Source organism: Psammomys obesus, unplaced genomic scaffold (genome assembly GCF_907164565.1).
Source record: "Psammomys obesus unplaced genomic scaffold, mPsaObe1.curated_primary_1811, whole genome shotgun sequence".
Taxonomy (NCBI): domain Eukaryota; kingdom Metazoa; phylum Chordata; class Mammalia; order Rodentia; family Muridae; genus Psammomys; species Psammomys obesus.
The window spans coordinates 41,698,246-41,719,032 of NW_026585895.1; the positions used below are offsets into that span (position 1 = coordinate 41,698,246).

General features: G+C 37.3%; 1 protein-coding gene across 1 annotated transcript in view; it reads left to right on the top strand.

The window, feature by feature from the left end:
• Positions 1–20,787, top strand: part of Lrp1b (LDL receptor related protein 1B) — a 2,073,786-nt gene that overhangs the window by 1,815,325 nt on the left and 237,674 nt on the right. Inside the window, exon 59 of the mRNA XM_055599725.1 lies at positions 10,025–10,224. Within this exon, the coding sequence (XP_055455700.1) occupies positions 10,025–10,224 (200 nt within the window). The remainder of the gene's footprint in view (positions 1–10,024; positions 10,225–20,787) is intronic.

Here is a 20,787-nt window from a genome sequence, read left to right on the forward strand (position 1 = left end):
TTACACCAAGGTACTTTATGTCATTTGTGGCTATTGTGAATGGTGTTGTTTCTCTAATTTCTTTCTCAGCCCTTTTGTCTTTTGTATACAGGAGTGCTACTGATTTTTTTGAGTTAATTTTGTATCCGGCCACTTTGTTCAAGGTGTTTATCAGCTGTAGGAGTTCCCTGGTAGAGTTTTTAGGGTTACTCATATATATTATCATATCATCTGCAAATAGTGATAATTTGACTTTTTCCTTTCCCATCTGTATCCCCTTGATCTCCTTCGACTGTCTTATTGCTCTAGCAAGGACTTCCAGCACTATGTTGAAGAGATATGGAGACAGTGGGCAGCCTTGTCTTGTCCCTGATTTCAGTGGGATTGCTTTAAGTTTCTCTCCGTTCAGTTTGATATTGGCTATAGGCTTGCTGTATATCGCCTTTACTATGTTTAGATATGTGCCTTGTATCCCTGATCTCTCCAGTACTTTAAACATGACTGGATGTTGGATTTTGTCAAATGCTTTTTCAGCATCTAGGGAGATTATCATGTGGTTTTTTTCTTTCAGTTTGTTAATATGGTGGATCACATGGATGGATTTCCGTATATTGAACCACCCCTGCATACCTGGGATGAAGCCTACTTGGTCATAGTGGATAATATCTTTGATGTGTTCTTGGATCCGGTTTGCAAGTATTTTGTTAAGTATTTTTGCATCAATGCTCATAAGGGAGATTGGCCTGAAATTCTCTTTCTTTGTTGAGTCTTTGTGAGGTTTAGGTACCAAGGTGATTGTGGCTTCATAGAATGAGTTTGGTAATGTTCCTTCTGTTTCTATTTTGTGGAATAGTTTGAAGAGAATTGGAGTTAGCTCTTCTTTGAACGTCTTTTAGAATTCTGCGCTGAAGCCATCTGGTCCTGGGCTTTTTTTGGATGGGAGACTTTTGATGACTGCTTCTATTTCTTTGGGGGATATAGGACTATTTAATTGATTTACCTGGTCCTGATTCAGCTTTGGTGAGTCAAATCGATCAAGAAAATTGTCCATTTCATTTAGATTTTCAAATTTTATGGCATATAGACTTTTGAAGTAAGTCCTAATGATTGTTTGGATTTCCTCAGTGTCTGTAGTTATGTCCCCCCTTTCATTTCTGATTTTGTTGATTTGGGTGGTGTCTCTCTGCCTTTTAGTTAGCTTGGCTAAGGGTTTGTCGATCTTGTTGATTTTCTCAAAGAACCAGCTCTTGGTTTCATTGATTCTTTGAATTGTTTTATTTGTTTCTAATTGATTGATTTCAGCCCTGAGTTTGATTATTTTCAGCCGTCTACTCCTTTTTGGTGTGTCTGCTTCTTCTTTTTCTAGGGTTTTTAAGTGGGCCATTAAGTTGCTTGAATGAGCTGTCTCGAATTTCTTCTTGAAGGCACTTAGTGCTATGAACTTTCCTCTTAGCACTGCTTTCATTGTGTACCACAAGTTAGGGTATGTTGTGTCTTCATTTTCATTGAGTTCTAGAAAGGCTTTAATTTCTTTCTTTATTTCTTCCCTGACCCAGCTGTCATTTAGTAACAAGTTGTTCAGTTTCCATGAGTGTGTAGGCTTTTTGCTATTTCTGTTGTTGTTGAAGTCCAGCTTTATTCCATGGTGATCAGACAGGATACAAGGGATTATTTCAGTCTTCTTGTATCTGTTGATGCTTGCTTTGTGACCAACTATATGATCTATTTTGGAGAAGGTTCCATTAGGTGCTGAGAAGAAGGTAAATTCCTTTATGTTTGGGTGTAAAGTTCTTTAGATGTCTGTGAGGTCCATTTGATTCATGACCTCTGTCAGAGATATTGTTTCTTTGTTTAATTTCTGTTTTGTTGACCTGTCCTTTGTTGAGAGTGGGGTGTTGAAGTCTCCCACTATTAATGTGTGGGGATCTATATGTGGTTTAAATTTTATCAATGTTTCTTTTACAAATGTGGGTGCTCTTGTATTTGGGGCATAGATGTTCAGGATTGTGATGTCTTCCTGGTGGAATTTTCCCTTTATGAGTATGAAGTGTCCTTCCTCATCTCTTTTTATTAATTTTGTTTGAAAGTCTATTTTATCAGATGTTAGAATGGCTACTACTGCTTGTTTCTTGGGTCCATTTGCTTGGAAAGTCGTCTTCCAACCTTTTACCCTCAGGTAAAGTCTATCTTTGTGTCTTAGGTGTGTTTCTTGTATGCAACAGATTGCTGGGTTTTGTTTACGTATCCATTCTGTTAATCTGTGTCTTTTTACTGGAGAGTTGAGTCCATTGATGTTGAGAGAGATTAATGACCAATGGCTGTTAGATCCTTTGATTTTGATGTTGGCTGTGTTCATAAGTTTGTGTGCTTGGTTGCTTTTTGTTTTGCTGTAGTAAGGTTAATTATTTCCTGTGTTTTCTTGACAGAAGCTAATTTTCTTGGGTTGTATTTTCCCTTCCAGTGTCTTCTGTAATGCTGGATTTGTGTGTAGGTATTGTTGAAATTTGTTTTTGTCATTGAATATCTTGTTTTCTCCGTCTATGAGGACTGAGAGTTTTGCAGGGTATAGTAGCCTGGGTTGACATCTGTGTTCTCTTAGGGTCTGCATGATATCTGTCCAGGCCCTTCTGGCTTTCATAGTTTCTGTTGAAAAGTCAGGTGTGATTCTAATGGGTTTGCCGTTATATGTTACTTGGCCTTTTTCCCTTGCAGCTTTTAGTATTTTTTCTTTGTTCTGTATACTTACTGTTTTGATTATTATGTGGCGGGAGGATTTTCTTTTCTGGTCAAATTTGTTGGGTGTTCTGTAGGCCTCATGTATCCTTATTGGCTTCTCCTTTAACTTGGGGAAATTTTCTTCAATGATTTTGTTGAAAATATTTTCTGGGCCTTGGAGAAGGGAGTCTTCTTTTTCCTCTATTCCTATTATTCTTAGGTTTTGTCTTTTCATATTGTCTTGGATTTCTTGGACGGTCTGTGTCAGGAATTTTTTGGATTTAACATTTTCTTTGACAGATACATCGATTTCTTCCATTGTATCTTCTACACCTGAGATTCTTTCTTCCATTTCTTGTATTCTGTTGGTTATGCTTACCTCTGTAGTTCCTGTTTTCTTCCCTAAATTTTTTCTCTCCATTATTTCCTCCATTTGTGTTTTCTTTAATTTTTCTAGTTCTATCTTCAGGTCTTGAGTTGTTTTGTTTACTTCCTTCACCTGTCTGCTTGTATTTTCCTCTTTTTCTTTTAGTTCCTTCAACTCTGTCTCTTTGATTTCTTTCAGTGATTTAATTATTTCTTCTCTGAAGGCCACAAGCTGTTTGGCTGCATCTTCCCGTATTTCTTCACGGATGGTCCTAATATGCTTGTCTTTATCTTCCTCCATATCTTTAAGGATAGCCATGATCTGTTTGGTTTTATCTTCCTCTAATTCTTTACGTATTTTATCTGTTTCCTTTATTATTCTCTTCATCAACATAGATGTAAGGTCATCTTCTTGATTTTCTATTATGCTGCATTGTTCAGGGCTGTTCGCCCCTGGATGGCTGGGTTCTGGAGATGCCATATTGCTCTGTCTTTTGTTGGTTGAGCCTTTACGCTGACCTCTACCCATTGGGCTGATTTAGGTTTTGGCTGTTAGTTTCTGTGCTTCCTGGAGTCCTGAGGTAGGGAGTATCCCCTTGGCCGGAAGATGATTTTTTCTGAAGGAGTCCTTCTCTGCTTTTTGGTTATGGTCACTGTATGGCCAGTGTTTCTCCGGAGTTGCCACTGCTCACCTCAGGTTTATAGCCCTGAGTAGTAGCTGTGGTCTATGTTAGGCAGGGGGGGATCTCCTCTTACCCATAGAATTTCTCAAGACAGCTGCCCCACTGCTGGGTTTCTTGTTATAAATTTAGTGTGCTGCTGCTCACTAAATTTCCATGTACAGTCCTCTTGAAGAGACTGCTGATTCCCTAGCTCTGGGTTTTTCTCCCAACAGGAAACTCAGTCTGTTATCCTGGGGTGCACAGTTCTGCCTGAGAAAGTGGGAGGTGCACTCAGCAAGTCTCTGGGCCAAAGGCTGATTGCTCTGCTCTGGACCTGGAGAATGTGCACCTAGGTTGAGTTGTCGCCTGGGGGCACTGTTCTGGTCTGGAGGCTGGGTGCCTCACTCTGGACCAGAAGCTGTGTGTCTCTGTCTGGGATGGCGGCTGTAGGCACCGCTCTGATCCAGACGCTGTGGGTGCAGCCCCCCTGAAGGATCAGGGATTCCCACAGTTTTGGCAGTCCAGCCAGGGACAACTGACCGATCCCTGGCACAGTATCTGAGGGCTGCTGTAATGGCTCTTCGGCTCCTGCAGGTCCGAGGATGCAGCTGTGTGTCCCAGTGCCCCAGGGGAACGCAACAATGGCGGCAGAGCACAGCACTTCTGCCTGCACTAGAGTCTGTGTGAGTCCAGGAAGTGTTTTGGTGCTGGGTGTCCTAAGCGTTAGAGCTGCTGACCCCCTCCGCTGGGGGTTTCCTCCTGCCAGAGACACGCAGTCTGGTGCCCTGTTGCCCTGGTGCCCACAGTTCTATCTGAGGCGGCGAATTACGCGCGCAGGCAGGGCTCTTTGCAGGCGCCTTTGTCCCGGTTCTGGGTCCGGGCTGGCTCCTGGGGCACCCGCGGAACCCGAGTCTTTTCCAGGGGATGTCTGGGTAACCTTGGGTCGGTCCCAATTGTTTCCTGCTCCATGGGGTTATCTCTCGACTGGGAAATCCAGTCTATGGTGTTGTGGGCCCACAGTTCAGTCTGGCACCGTGACCAGATCGCGCTGGCGGGTAGCTCTGGGCTGGCGACTAAGCACCTGGCGGAACAGGGATCTCTTCCGCGGTTTAGCTGGGTGAGTTAAAGCTGATTGAATCCCCCACCGTGGGGTATCCTCTCACCTGAGAAACACAACCACTTGTGTTTTATGGCTGCGAGTTCTGATTGCTGGTCACTGTGCCAATCCTGCTGTGCTGCTCCTCAGAATGAGAGTCCTCCCGGCGCCGCCATCTTGCCCCGCCCTTTTTATTCTTTTTTAAAATATTTATTATTATTATTAATTACACTTTATTCATTTTGTACCCCCCATAAGTCCCTCCCTCCTCCCCTCTCGATCCCACCCTTCCTCCCCTTTCTGCATGCATGCCCCTCCCCAAGTCCACTGATAGGGGAGGACTTCCTCTTTTTCTTTCTGATCTTAGTCTATCAGTTCTCATCAGAAGTGGCTGCATTGTCATCTTCTGTGGCCTGGTAAGGCTGCTCCCCTCTCAGGGGGAGATGATCAAAGAGCAGGCCAATCAGATTATGTCAGAGGCAGTCCCTCTTCCCATTACTATGTAACCCACTTGGAAACTGAACTGCCATGGGCTACATCTGTGCAGGGGTTCTAGGTTATCTTAAGTACATTTTTTTTAATTTTATTTTTTTGTTATCAGTTACATTTTATTAACTCTGTATCCCAGCCGTGTCCCGCTCCCTCATTCCCTCCCAATCCCACCCTCCCTCCTTCATCTCCACCATGCCCCTTTCCAAGTCCACTGATGGGGGGGACCTTCTCCCCATTCATCCGATCCTGTTTTATCAGTTATCTTCAGGACTGGCTGCAAAGCCCTCCTCTGTAGCCTAACAGGACTGCTCCTCCCTTGGGGGGTGGGGAGGTCAAAGAGCCAGTCATTAAATTCCTGTTAGAAATAGTCCTTGTTCCCCTCACTATGGGAAACCAATTGGTTACTGAGCTACAACAGGCTACATGTGAGCAGAGGTTCTAGGTTATATCCATACATGGTCCTTGGTTGAATGTCAACTTTGTATCCCAGCTGGAGCCTGCTCCCTCATTCCCTCCCAATCCCACCCTCCCTCCCTCATCTCTTCCCTGCCCCTTTCCAAGTCCATTGATAGGGGAGGTCCTCCTGCCCATCTATCTGACCCTAGGTTATTAAGTTTCTTCAAGACTGGTTGCAGTGTCCTCCTCTGTGGCTTAGAAAGGCTGCTCCTCCTTCGTGGGGTGGGGGGAAGTCAAAGAGCCAACCATTGAGTTCATGTGAGAAACAGTCTCTGTTCACTTACTACAGTAACCCACTTAGATACTGAGCTGCCATGGGCTACATTCGAGCAGGGGTTCTAGGTTATATCCATACATGATCCTTGACTGGAGATACAGTCTCAGAAAAGACCCCTGTGCCCAGATATATTTGGTCCTTGTGGAGCTCCTGTCCTCTCCAGGTCATACTAACTCTCCCTTCTTTCATATGATTCCTTACACTCTGCAGAAGGTTTGGTTATGAGTCTCAGCATCTGCTTTGATAGACTGCTAGGTAGAATCTTCAAGATACCCTCTGTTTTAGGGTCCTGTCCTGTTAATTGTTTTCTCCTACTTCCAATGTTCATCCCCTTTGTCTTTCTAAGTGAGGATTGATCATTTTACCCAGGGTCCTCTTTCTTGTTTATCTTCTTTAGGTGTACAGATTTTAGTATGATGATCCTATCTTATAGGTCTAATACTCACTTATAAGTGAGTATATACTGGGTATGTCTTTCTGCTTCTGGGATACCTCACTCAGGATGATCTTTTCTAGATTCCACCATTTGCTTACAAATTTCATGATATCCTTGTTTTTAATTGCTGAGTAGTATTCTAATGTGTAAAAGTACCACAATTTCAGTATCCATTCTTCTATTGAGGGACATATGGGTTGTTTCCAGGTTCTTGCTATTATGAATAAAGCTGCTACAAACATTGTTGAGCAATTGTCCTTGTGTACTTGAGCATCTTTTGTCTAGGACTGGTATAGCTGGATCTTGAGGAAGGACTATTCCTAGTTGTCTGAAAAAGCACCAGATTTCCAAAGAGGTTGTACTAGTTTACATTCCCACCAGCAGTTGAGGAGGGTTCCCCTTTTTCCACAACCTCTCCAGCATGTGTTGACACTTGAGTTTTTGATCTTAGCCATTCTGATCATGTAAGGTGAAATCTCAGGGTCGTTTTGATTTGCATCTCTCTGATGGCTAAAGCTGTTGATCATCTCTTTAGGTGTTTCTCTGCCATTCTATATTCCTCTAAAGAGAATTCTCTGTTTAGCTCTGTACCCCATTTTTTGATTGGATTCTTTGATTTATTGCTTTTTTAATTTCTTTAGTTCTTTATATATTCTGGATATCAGTCCTCTGTCAGATATAGGGTTGGTAAAGATCCTTTCCCACTCTATAGGCTGTCATTTTATTCTGATGATAGTGTCTTTTGCTTTACAGAAGCTTTTCAGTTTCATGAGGTCCCATTTATTGATTGTTGCTCTTAGAGCCTATGCTGTTGGTGTTCTGTTCAGGAAGTTGTTTCCTGTGCCAATGAGTTCTAGGCTCTTTCCCACTTTATCTTCTAGCTGATTTAATTTGTCTGGTTTTATGTTGAGGTCTTTGATCCACTTGGACTTTAGTTTTGTGCAGGGTGATAAATATGGATCTGTTTTCATTTTTCTGCATGTAGACATCTAGTTGGAGCAGCACCATTTGTTGAAGATGCTGTCTTTTTTCCTAATTTCTTTCTCTGCCCTTTTGTCTTTTGTATACAGGAGGGCTTCTATTTTTTTTTTTTTTTTTTTTTTTTTTTTAGTTAATTTTGTATCCAGCCACTTTGCTGAAGGTGTTTATCAGCTGAAGGAGTTCTCTGGTAGAATTTTTGGGGTTGCTCATGTATACTATCATATCATCTGTGAATAGTGAAACTTTGACCTCTTCCTTTCCAATTGGTATTCCCTTGATCTCCTTTAGTTGTCATATTGCTTTAGCTAGGACTTCAGGTACTATGTTGAAGAGGTATGGAGAGAGTAGGCAGCCTTGTCTTGTCCCTGATTTCAGTGGGATTGGTTCAAGTTTCTCTTCATTAAGTTTGATGTTGGCTATAGGCTTGCTGTATATTGCCTTTACTATGTTTAGGTATGTGCCTTGTATCCATGATCTCGCCAAGACTTTAAACATGAATGGGTGCTGGATCTTGTCAAATGTTTTTTCGGCAACTAAGGAGATGATCATGTGTTTTTTCTCCTTCAGTTTGTTTATATGAGGGATTACATTGATGGATTTCAATATGTTGAACCACCATTGCATGCCTAGAATGAAGCCTACTTAATCATGGTGGATGATATTTTTGATGTGTTTTTGGATTCAGTTTGCAAATATTTTATTGAGTATTTTTGCTCAATGTTCATAAGAGAGATAGGTCTGAAGTTCTGTTTTTTTTTTTTTGGGGGGGGTCTTTGTGTGGTTTAGGTATCAAGGTGACTGTGGCTTCATAGAATGAGTTTGGTAATGTTCCTTCTGTTTCTGTTTTGTGGAACAGTTTGAATAGAACTGGAGTCAGCCCTTCTTTGAAGGTCTTGTAGAATTCTGCGCTGAAACCATCTGGTCCAGGGCTTTTTTTGGAAGGGAGACTGCTGTGACTGCTTCAATTTCTTTGGGGGATATAGGGCTATTCAATCGTTTCACCTGATCTTGACTTAATTTTGGTGGATGAAATCAATCAAGAAAATTGTCCATTTCTTTTAGATTATCAAATTTTGTGGCATATCGGCTTTTTTATTACGACCTAATGATTGTTTGAATTTCCTCAGTGTCTGTAGTTATGTCCCCCTTTTCATTTCTGATTTTGCTGATTTAGATAGTTTTTTTCTGCCTTTTAGTTAGTTTGGCTAATGGTTTGTCTATCTTGTTGATTTTCTCAAAGAACCAGCTTTTGGTTTCATTGATTCTTTGAATAGTTTTATTTGTTTCTAATTGATTGATTTCAGCTCTGAGTTTGATTATTTCCAGCTGTCTGCTCCTCTTGGTTGTATTTGCTTCTTTTTTTCCTAAGGCTTTCAGTTGTGCCATTAAATTGCTTGTATGAGATACTACAAATATCTTCTGAAGACAGTTAGTGCTATGAATTTTCCTCTGAGCACTGCTTTCATTGTCTCCCATAAATTCGGGTATGTTGTACCTTTATTTTCATTGGATTCTAGGAAGTCTTTAATTTCTTTCTTTATTTCTTCCTTAACCTAGTTGTCGTTGAGTAGCAAGTTTTTCAGTTTCCATGTGCATGTAGGCTTTTCGCTTTTTCCATTGTTGTTGAGGTCCAGCTTTAGTCCATAGTGGTCAGATAGAATCCAGGGGATTATTTCAATCTTCTTGTATCTGTGGAGACTTGCTTTGTAACCAACTATATGGTCTGTATTGGAGAAGCTTCCATGAGGTGCTGAAAAGAAGGTTACTCTTTTGAGTTTGGGTGAAAAGTTCTGTAGACATCAATTAGATCCATTTGAATTAGGTCCTCTGTAAGTGCCTTTATTTCCATTTGGCTTCTGTCTAGATGATCTGTACCTTGGTGAAAAATACAATCTTAGTTATACAACTTTCAAATCTGATGAATTGCATGATAAAGGGTCCACTCAGAAGAAAGAGAAGAGCTAGAAAAAGAGAATAGATTAATAAACTTCATATTTGATAAAGAAAAATACTTATAGGATCTATGGACAACTCTTTGATGATGGGATTTTCTGACTTAAGTAAAATTAGCTTAAATGCAACATAATTTCTCAGTAACATGTAGCTTATTTGTGATTATCAATGATATTTATTCAAATCAATGAAATGATTTCTATAGTTTAAATGTATAAGAAGTCAAAATTAACAGTAGACAGATGGTAGATAAATGGGTGAAAAACGAATTGTTTCTTTTTCTTCTAACAGTATCGACACCTTTCACAAGTTATATACATTAATTTTATGCATATGAAAGTGTGCAAGTATAAAAATATCATTATCTATGATTTTGTATACTAAAAAGAACATATGTTTAATGTTAAATAAATCACAAACAATAATATTTTTTTAATTTGTAAAACAAAAAACAGCAAGAAAAAAGTTTGCACTGAAGTCTGCCATGAGAACCACAGTTCAGAGATATATTAAGAATTAATTTGGGGACAGTGAAATGAGAAGGAAAATATTGTGTAATGTTTTACTCTAGCAGCTCTGTCAATGAAGTGGCTATTGATTTTCTTTCCTAGGAATTTGTACTGGATTGACTGCTGTGAGTATCCTCACATTGGCCGTGTTGGAATGGATGGAACCAATCAGAGTGTTGTCATAGAAACCAAGATTTCTAGACCGATGGCACTGACAATAGATTATGTCAACCATAGACTCTACTGGGCTGATGAAAATCATATTGAATTTAGCAACATGGATGGGTCTCATAGACACAAAGGTTGGTCCAATAATATAAACAAGTCAGTATTTGCAAGTGCAGAAAATACTAACTTAAATATTTTTTCATCAAATGCATTTATTAATTGAAGTTTACTATATATATGTATGTATAAATTTTGAAGGTATCATTTTGCTTTAATTGTACTTTTCTAAATAAACAAATGGATTACGGTTTTCAAAAATTAATATATACATGTCTCCTAGCTGAGTTGGAATAGAAAGATACTTGACTGGAAATGTGAGTTTTTATGGTAGTCATGTCAAATTTTAGTTTTCCTTAAAAGTTGAAAGTAAGTGGAGTTTTAAATAGTAAAGTAATATTTCAAGATAAAGTTAGCATATAATTAAGTGTACAGTTATATATTACAGCAACAATAAATAGCTTTCACATAAGAAAAGCTAAACAAGAAGGAGGTTCCGGGGTAAGTTGATCAATCCCACTGAGAAAGACAAATGTGATGGACATTGAAAGTAGGAAAAATCAAGAAATAGGACAGGAACGTACCATAGAGGGCCTCTGAAAGACTCTACCTAGCAGTGTATCAAAACAGATACTAAGACTCATAACCAAAACTTGGGCAGAGTGCAGGGAATCATATGAAAGAAGAGGGTGTTACTAAGAACTGGAGAGGATTGGAGCACCACAAGGACCAAATATACCTGGGCACAAAGGTCTTCTATGAGACTGATTCTACAATCAAGGACCATGCATGGATATAACCTAGAACCCCTGCTCAGATGTAGCCCATCGCAACTCAGCATCCAAGTGGGTTAACCTAGTAAGGGGAACAGGGACTGTCTCTGACATGAACTCAGTGGCTGGTTCTTTAACAAACCCCCACCCCCCAGGGAGGAGGAGCCTTGCTAGTCCACTGAGGGAGACATTGCAGCCAGTCCTGGTGGGACCTGATAAGCTAGGGTCAGACACAAGGGGAGGAGGACCTTCCCTATTAAGGGACTTAGAGAGGGGCAGGGAGGAGATGAGGGAGGGAGGATGGGATTGTGAGGGAATGAGGGAAGGAGCTACAGCTGGGATACAATGTAAATAACCTGTAATTAATATAAAAATAAAATTAAAAAAGAATAACATTCAATAGCACACATATATGTAATTCAAAATATAAAATTCAATACATCATTGTTTTTACTTTCTCTAATGCATCAGTTTCAAAATTATACCAAATAGGTAAAGGAGTCTGTTAAATGTTTTATGCGGAAGCTAGGAGCAGAAAATTGAATATTAAGTAAAAATAGATGAAAATGAAAGAATTAAAAAGAGGTGGGTGTTTAATAGGTAAAACCTCAGTAAATGAGAGAAATGAGGGCAAACATTATACAGATATACCAAACTATAAATATTGATGTAAACTCTCTAAATGTTCGAAATGCATCTAAATATGTTTTTCATTGAGTAAAGAAATAAATTGAAATTTTCCTGATTTTTTTCATGAATTAACATCATTTCATTTATTTCCTATTTAGATTTTTAAACATCTCAAATACAAGTGGTGTGCAGGACACGATCCCTTGGTGCAGTATAATTTAGTATGTTTTTATTTCCTCTGTCCTTTAAGCTTAGGACAGAGTTCAAGAGGAAAGTAAAAATAAAAACAGAAAGGAAAAAATGAAGAAGTTTGATACTTGTCAGGTGAAATATAAGGGCCTCAGAATAGTGGAGCCATGAGAATATACAAAAAATACCCCAAAGCATCACTAATTTGCCCTAATGACCTCTGTTTAAACATGCAGATGTTTAAACAGTTTCAGCTTTCTAACAAGGACTGCTGAGAAGAAGTTGTCAGAGTTGCTCCTATAACAGAACACAGTGATTAGATGAGCATCTGTATATACACTTAATTAATTGTTGATAGTCCAACTATGAACTTTAAGAAACCCCACCGGGATGCAATTAGAGTAGACAATCATTTAAATATATTTTTAAAATTTGATCATAACAAAACAAATCACAAATATGCTTAGCTTTCAAATGTTCTCTCCAACCAAAGGATCTAAAAACAAGTTTCTTGTAGTCATAAATTGGCATAATTCAAAGTTTTATCTCTCCCTGTAAATGCTGAGCCTACATTTTTAATCCATAAAATGTACTAGACTCCTGTAAGTTTATTAATTTGTGTTAAGATTTACTGCATAGTAAAATGCACAAAAATATTTTTGTTGGTATATATTAAAAATATATTGCAGTATAAAATGTTTGCCTGTTCTTAATCTGAACTGTAGATATTGGTATATTAAATATTTATAGGTAAAATATTAGTAGATCTATTAGAAAATATTGACTACATCTATAATATGATACTTCTTTTTGAGTTTAAGTGACATTTTTCTCTAACTGTCCTTTCTTTTACCATGACCATCTTTATTAATCTTATTCATTTACGTGGTTAAAATAGGAAGCCAAGTTCATCAGGTCAGGTATGTTAATCCAAAAAAGAAGTGTGAGAGGGGTAAAATCATGGTTTCTTTATTAAGCCAACTTTTAATAATGAGGAATATTAATCCTTATATTACAGTCCATGTTTTAAAATCTATTTGATCCTTCTTAACCACAAAGTCGTTCATAAGTGAATCACTCATCATTTGTATGTGTTTATTTATGTTTGAGATAGAGTTTCATTATTCCACTTTGTACTCATACTTGTTAGGTAGCTGAGGATAACCTTGAACTACAGATGTTAGTCTCTCTATTAGCGGATTACTGTCGTAAGACAGCAACGTGTTGGGTTTGTATGGTGCTGGGACCTTGTACACACTAAGCAAGCATTCTATCAACTGCACTGTATCTCCACAAAATTTTTTCCCCCAAAACTCTGAGGTTACTGATTTCTGTGCCTTGAATAAAACACAAAACGATACAGCGTATATCCAAGGCACACATGCCCAGCCATGTTCACTTGCCATTCTGTACTTGTCCCTACTTAGATCCTTTACCCCATCCAATATTCCTTGGATCCTGAAATAATATTTCATAAGAATTTGCAATATACTACTCAACATGCTGGCCTGGAAATATTAATACTTTGTCAAGTTTAGTCATGTGCTCATTTCCTTGATCTACAACACACACACACACTCTCTCTCAGCTCACCTAAACTTATATAACACAGTTTGTTTATAATATTATTTTTATAATGTAACACAGGTTAAAATAACAATATAATTCAACATAGTAACATGTATAATAATCTTCGATTAGTCTATCAATTTATTTTAAATTACATGTTCATTGATTCATATAAAGTTCTTTTCAGATTACTTCTAAATCATTCATTCACTCATTCCACAAACAATCATTGGACCTTTGTGCGATGCATTATTCTAAATTTTGGAATTACAAAGATGACTAAGTCCCTCTGTTCAAATCAAAGTTTAGATGGAATAAATCATTTGTAGATAAAGTTTTTTTTTATTGTAGAAATGGAAAAAGTATAGTGAAAGCTTTGCAGTTCAGACAACTCTTGGTTCTGAGAGGCTTTACCAGCTTTTGTATATGAGGAATTATTGAACATTCTTCATAAAGAGGGAACAGCATATGCCAAATATAAAAGAATCTTGAGACACTGTGACTTTTTATATTATTTTTCTATGACTGAAAGGGATAGAAAATGTAGATAATTTGACTCAGATGAACAAGAACAAATTGGTGTCATATTTTGACAAGCGTTATATACTTTGTAATTTGGTAGCCATCCTTTAGGTCACAGGGAGACACTGGGTGTTTAGTTTATAGAACGCTGTTACTAGTTTTGACAGCAGCATGGAGAATGAATGACCCTTCAAGGGCAAACAATTTAAACACTGTTAAAATATTTCAGAGAAAAGGCTTGAGATTGTAGCTAGGGGGATGGAGATACAGTGTCATACTCAATACTAACTCATCAGGCAAAGAGGATAAATTAGCAAACTTTACAGTGGAAAGATTAGGGTTGTATATACTGGTTACACATTAGATATTGTTATTCAGTTACTAAGGAGAAAGTAGCCCTCTGTATTCCAACTATTGTATTTCCATATATTTATGCACTTTTCAATAATTAAATACACCAAAATGAGCATACTGAATCACAAACCTCTGTTTTGATGAGAGATAAACGGTAGCATGGAAAACTTACCAAAACTTAGCATAAGATTCTTCTAGAATTCTAAAATGTTCTTGATCCATAAGTACCTTACTCTGAATGCCACACTTAAATAATTTTTAATAATACAAATCTTAGGCATTGTGTTGTATTAGATAACTTTAAATATATTTATATCTTTATCTGGCTTTGAGTGGTCATGTTCTAAACCTTTCACAGGGAATCCAAGCACCATATCCATTTATTATAAATACATCCATTCATTTCAGCCCTCCTGTGTTCAAGAATGTGATGCTTCTATAGTCATTCCAACAAGTGCCGTGAAATCCATTTTACATCAATGAAGTTACTTCAGAGATTAAATAATTAGTCCAAAGTTACATAACTCATAATTATGAAACTCGGCTATAACAGATGTGCCTAGTTCCAAAGTTTCAGCGCTTCTCACTCTTCCACGGCTTTCCCATGTTAAAATGATAAAGAAAATTGATACCTGCTTATCATACCCTCTTTTATCAAGAAACACAATGTATATAAGTGTACACATAGATAAAAACATGTCTATTCTTTAGAGCCAAATTAAATGGTAGATTTCTGTATATACAATAAACATGCAAGCACAGCAAAGTCTATGCTTGCTAACACAAAGATGCACCCAAGTTTACATCTCATCAAATCCTGGGTTTGTTCACTTCTTTAGTGGAGGGGAAAGAATAACAATGTTACTTAAAATAGAAACTACTCCCTTAATTCAACGATATTCAACCCATGCGTCTTGAGCCTTTCGAATGAACATTCACAGTGATCGCATATCCAGCATATCAGCATATCAGATATGTACATTGCAATTGATAACTAACAGTAGCAAAATTACAGTTGTGAATTGGCACAAAGTAATTTTATGGTAGGGGGTCATAGCACCTTGAGGAACTGTATTAAAGGGTTGTAGCATTGGGAAGGTTGTAGCATTGGGAAGGTTCGTCTTCTGGAACGAATTCTTCTCTCTGTAGCATTTTATAAACAATCCTAACTTTTCCTTTACAGTGTGTAGACTGGTGAAACTCAAGATAGAAATGCTGGCATATCTGACACACTTGGAATATTCTGCTTCATAAGGGAAGATGGAGGAAACACTCCGAGGCCCCTTTTGCAGGGACACGAATTCCACTCAGGAGCCTAGGGTCTTTAAAACATGACTAGTTCCCAAAGGCTAGTATTTAATGGGGTTACATAAGACAGTCGTATTCCTGACTTCACTCATCTCACTGACACGATAACATCCTGTTCTGTCAGGGGAGTTTGATGTTATCGTTTGTTATTTCCAAAGTAACTGTGTCTCCTATGTCCACACAAACTTAGAAATCTTACTTGGAAATTTCTTTCACAGCATGTGAGCTCTTTTGCCTTTCCCTGGATTTCTTATTACTAAAATCAGATAACTAAAGTATCCAAAGAGGAAAATCAGAAATGACTGGGTATACACCTAAACAAGATTCTGTTTCCACTAATGAAGATAAAATTAAATACCAGAAAATTACATAGAGAACAAAAGTCCATTCTAACTACTCTATCAAGAAATCATAAATTCAGATTTAGTTCCCATTTTCTATTAATTGTTTCCTTGAAGATATATTAAGAAGATGGTGTTTTGCCAAAGAAAAGACTGAATATACTGTGTAATAACAAAACCATGATTGATGAGAAGGTAGTTCAGATATTGAGATTTTATTTTAGTAGTTTTCTCTACTTTTCAGCTTGTTTCCAAGTGCTTTAATCTTGTGTAGATATGATTGTTGTGCACATATTTTAACCACATTTTGGAATTTATACTAATTTACCTATTTCTATGAATAACCATGTTTGTAATTACAAACTATAGTTCATCAATGAATTGCTTTGTATGTAGTGGATAAACTAAAGAATTCTAAGCAATTATGTTGACTCTTCCTGTTCCTTTAATGTTATGTCCCATACTGAGGATTCTCATTATCCAATTTTCAGTATTAAACCCAAGGTTTAGTCACACCCTAAGTAAGTCCTGCAGTTGTTTTATAGCTCTCTAGTTTGTTTTGATGGGCCTGTTCTCTGTAAGTTAAAAATCCAAACTATACCCCATATAGGGGTAGATTCATATGGTGAAAAAAAATAATTGTAGTGTCAGCATGTTACTAAGAAAATAACATAAAATATATTGAGTCTTTATATAAAGGTTAAAATCACATCACCAAAGAAAGAGATGGTTATATCAATATATAATTGCCTTAAAGTTTATGGAAAATTTAAATATTTTAAAAAATTTACCATGAAAGGAAAGCAGTGTAATAACAACCTTTACTATTAAATAATAGTTCTAGAATCTTCTGTTCATGATATGACACTGTATTTTAGCACTTTTGAAAACGTAGTCCTTTAATTACAGTCCACTGCAAAGTTGAGGCTTCACAAAATGTGCTTCTGTTTATAGTGTAATAAAAATTAATGACAGAAAGCAAAATACAGTTCAGTTAATATAAAATATTTCTGAACCACTAAAATGAATTGAAATTAACTGTGATTTATAAAACCTGCCAGAACTGCAGTATCAATCATGCCTTTGAGTTTGGGCCTTTGAATGGGACATACTTTGTTAAGCTGTATGTGAGTTCCAACAAATGATTTTGTTTTATTACAAACATCACACATTACCCATACCCTTGAAGTATAGGAATTTTAAGCACTACTTTTATTTGAGTTCTTGGTCATTTCAAAAACACCATCCTCTCAGATATAAGCTAGGAAACAACAAGTATGTCCAGAGGTCCTATGGCCACAGGCTCTTCAAAGCTCCTATTTGTAGACTAGGATATCAGAGTCTTTCTTGTTTGAAATTTAGCTGAGGTTAAAACAAAGGTATATTGTTTTTAATTAATTTGTTTTGCAAAAGTTCAGTAAATCTTAATACCTGTGTGTGCATTAATGTGTGTAAGGGTGAATGAGGGAGTGTGTGTGTGCAGGCAATAGTTCAATATTTGTGTCTTCTGCTATCATTTTTGTTTAGTATTTTGAGATGTGGGTCTCTTATTGAACTTAGAGATTGCTGATTCTTCTATAAACATGGCCAGTAGACTATCCAGATCCTCCTAGTTCCACCTCTCTCCCATTAAAGGAGTTCTAAACTCACACAGTGACACTTGTCTATTGTCTGCTGCTGGGGATCAAAGTGAGGTCCTTATGGTCATGAGGCAAGCACTGCTAACCACAGAAGCACATCCTTAACACAGGGGCCTTTTTGTTTGTTCTTTTTATTGTTTTTAAATCAATTATGTCTTTACTTCAGCTTTCCCACCAGGGCAACCCTGGGCACATCGGGAAATGCTTGTGTATTGCACTTCTTTTCTGTTTGTATTTCAGAAGCATGTTCACAATTTTGCTATTGGAATTCTAAATCAGATGCCTGATAATGGGAATTCTGGCAGATGGATGTGACCACTAACCCCAGCAATCAAGTGTAAAGAGCGAAGATGAAAGGCAGCAAGTGAATTTATTGTTCATTTGGCCATGATTTATCAGCACTGCCACCTATGATATTGACATTGACTCTGAAGTCCCTTAGAGAAATGGGCAAGAAGTATGAATATTTAAGCAATATTGGCCAAACTGTGTTCTATATATCATTTTCTCAGTTCTGGTCACACAGAATCATATTGGTGTCAGGGAAGTCAGAGAATTCCCACTGCAATGAGGTGTGCAGGCAATTCTCTCTCCTTCTCCCCCTCTCTCTCCCTCCCTCCCTCCTCCTTTTCCCCCTCCCATGGAATGTCAGTATTAAAAGACCATCGGTGGACAACATCCATTAAAGGCAGAGCTCCTTCTCTGGAAAGAGTAGTTTACTGCTGTTATAGCCCTGGTGATGAGAGTAGTAAATCGTACTTTTCTGATATTCCTGGGCATGTAAGTTTCTTTACCACTCTGAATTGTACTTCCCCACTTCTGTCTTGGAGAGACTTCTTCAATTTGGGGGGAATAGGCACACAATACCGTCCAGTGATTAAGTGCTTAATATTTTAAAATATTTTCTTAAGATATACTTCTAAGTGGCAGATAAGATCACTTAGCACCTAAGAGTACTTGCTGATCTTGGAAAGGACCAGGTTTAGTTCTCAGGAGTCTTGCAGGGGCTCATGATCATCTGATCTGTAATGACAGTTAAAAAGGATCAAATATACTTTTGTGGCCTAAAAAACAAAACAAAACAAAAAAAACCGAGGCACATATGTAGTACACATGCATGCATGCAGAAAATATGCATAAAAATAAAATCTTAAAAATATATTCCTAATATATATGCATGTAGAATGTCATAGCTTTTAAATGTACTGACAAGTTGAAAAAAAAATTTTCCTATTGCCTCTGTAACTTTGCATCACTAGAAAGGTCCAGAATATTTCAGAAATGCTTAAATGTGCACTTTACTTTGCTTTGTTACTTTGTTTTATCAGAGATTATAACGGGAAGATCCATTCAGGGAAAGCCTATTTTAAAAATTAAAACACTATAATTTTTACAGTCTCATTCATAGCACTGTAGAAACCTTCACATTTATTAGCAGAATTTGTTTTTAGACTTTGAATTACTGAAAAGGCGATATCTGACTCATATGATAATTTAAAACATGATATAATATGATAAAACATAATTTAAAAACAGATAAAAAGAAAAATGTACTAAGTTTTATGTAAGCAATGTTCCCAATGTATGTCAGGAATCTATATTATCTGAGAAAGTAGACAAAGTGATACAAGAAATGCTAGATAAACATGTACCACAAATCCCTTTCACCTCTTAATAATTACTTAATTTAAAAGATCTCTGAATATAACATCAGTTACTATACATATTATAAATTAGATAGATTACAAAAGTTTAAACATGTAATATTCCAGTATAGGTTACTGCACTAAGACGGTAACTGGAATTTTATTAGAAGAGTGTTCAAAGGCAGCCTCCTATACTAGAATCCCAGGCCTTTGTTCTATGACATGTGCTGAATCAATAAGTTTGTCCTTGATTACAAAATGACCTCACTGAAGAAACATTGTATATCTGTTTACTGGATAAATAGCTTTTCAATTTTCCAATATATAGAAGCATTGTTTAGCTTCAGTGTTCCTGGAACTTCTTAAGGCTTGTAATGTTTTAGGATAGATTTTGGATTAATTTATTTGATATTTATTGTGTAGGAGTATTACTTAACATTAAGCAAGATTGTGTAAAAGGCAAGGAAAATGTTTATTAGGGAGAATAATGAATACATATTTATAGGCTTTGAGGATAAAATTGTCTTTAAAAAAGATTATTCAACAGCTCCTAAGGGGGCATGATAGTGACAAAGAAGAGATATTCTGCCACTGAGCTTACTTTGCATCAAGGCTGTTTTGTTTCGTGGTACTATCTATTACTTCCTCTCTCCTCCTTCTCTGAAGATTTGTATTCGCTGGACATTTTTTCCACCTCTGACTTTTTGTTAATCTTAATGAACTGGGAAGCATGATCCTTCAACCAATTGGCCATTGTCATGAATATTTTGTTTTCTCTTGCATGACAAACCTCTTTTTCCCCACATCTAATTTTAGCATGTCTTCCCCAAACCTGTAAGCTTTCCTCATCCTGTTCAATCTCACTTAATGCCTTCTAATGCTCGCTATTTTCTTACTCATTTCATTCATTTTGGCTGTCATCCTAAGCTTTAATTCACACCCTATCTTCATTCCTGTTTGTCCCTTTCTAGAAACATATTAAGGAAAATGGTTATTTTGGAGAATTTTAGAATATGGCACTAGTGATATTTTCTGTTGAAAATTATTGTTTGAGTCTGGCTGAGCTGTTGGAATGTTTGCCAAGGCTACAGGTGGGTTTTGACCCAGAAAGGGAGACATTGGATAACATAGTAAACATGAGATACTAATTGGAGGGCTCTAATTTTCCTACATGTGAGGATTTGCTCTTGTCTACCTCTGGAAGACTCGCACCTTAATTACATTACCATGATGCTAATATGCTTCATGGAGCATTGACAGAATATGTGATGGTGTACAAGAGAAAAGTCTGAAAGGTTTGTTCCTTCTTTCTCCCCCTATGCCAAGTTCATCTAATAGAGGGCACACCTTTTTTTGGGTAGCACATTCTTTCTCAGCTATGTTTTTAACAAACTATGGTTAGAAATATTAAGAAAAAAAATCTTTACCTTATTCATGTCCACTTCAGTGTAGACAGTGCCTTTGTTAAAATTTCCTGTGTCTGCCTCAAGAATGCTGTCTATTGTAAAAGAAATGGTATAGGTTAAACTCCAGAAGAAAAGCTAAATTTCTTGTACAGTATTTCATATAAAGAGGCGCATGTTCTAATGCTGATGGTATTGGAAATATGACAATGGACGAGTCTTGTTGTATAGTGTTTAGGTACAACAATAGATCATCTGGAGGAAG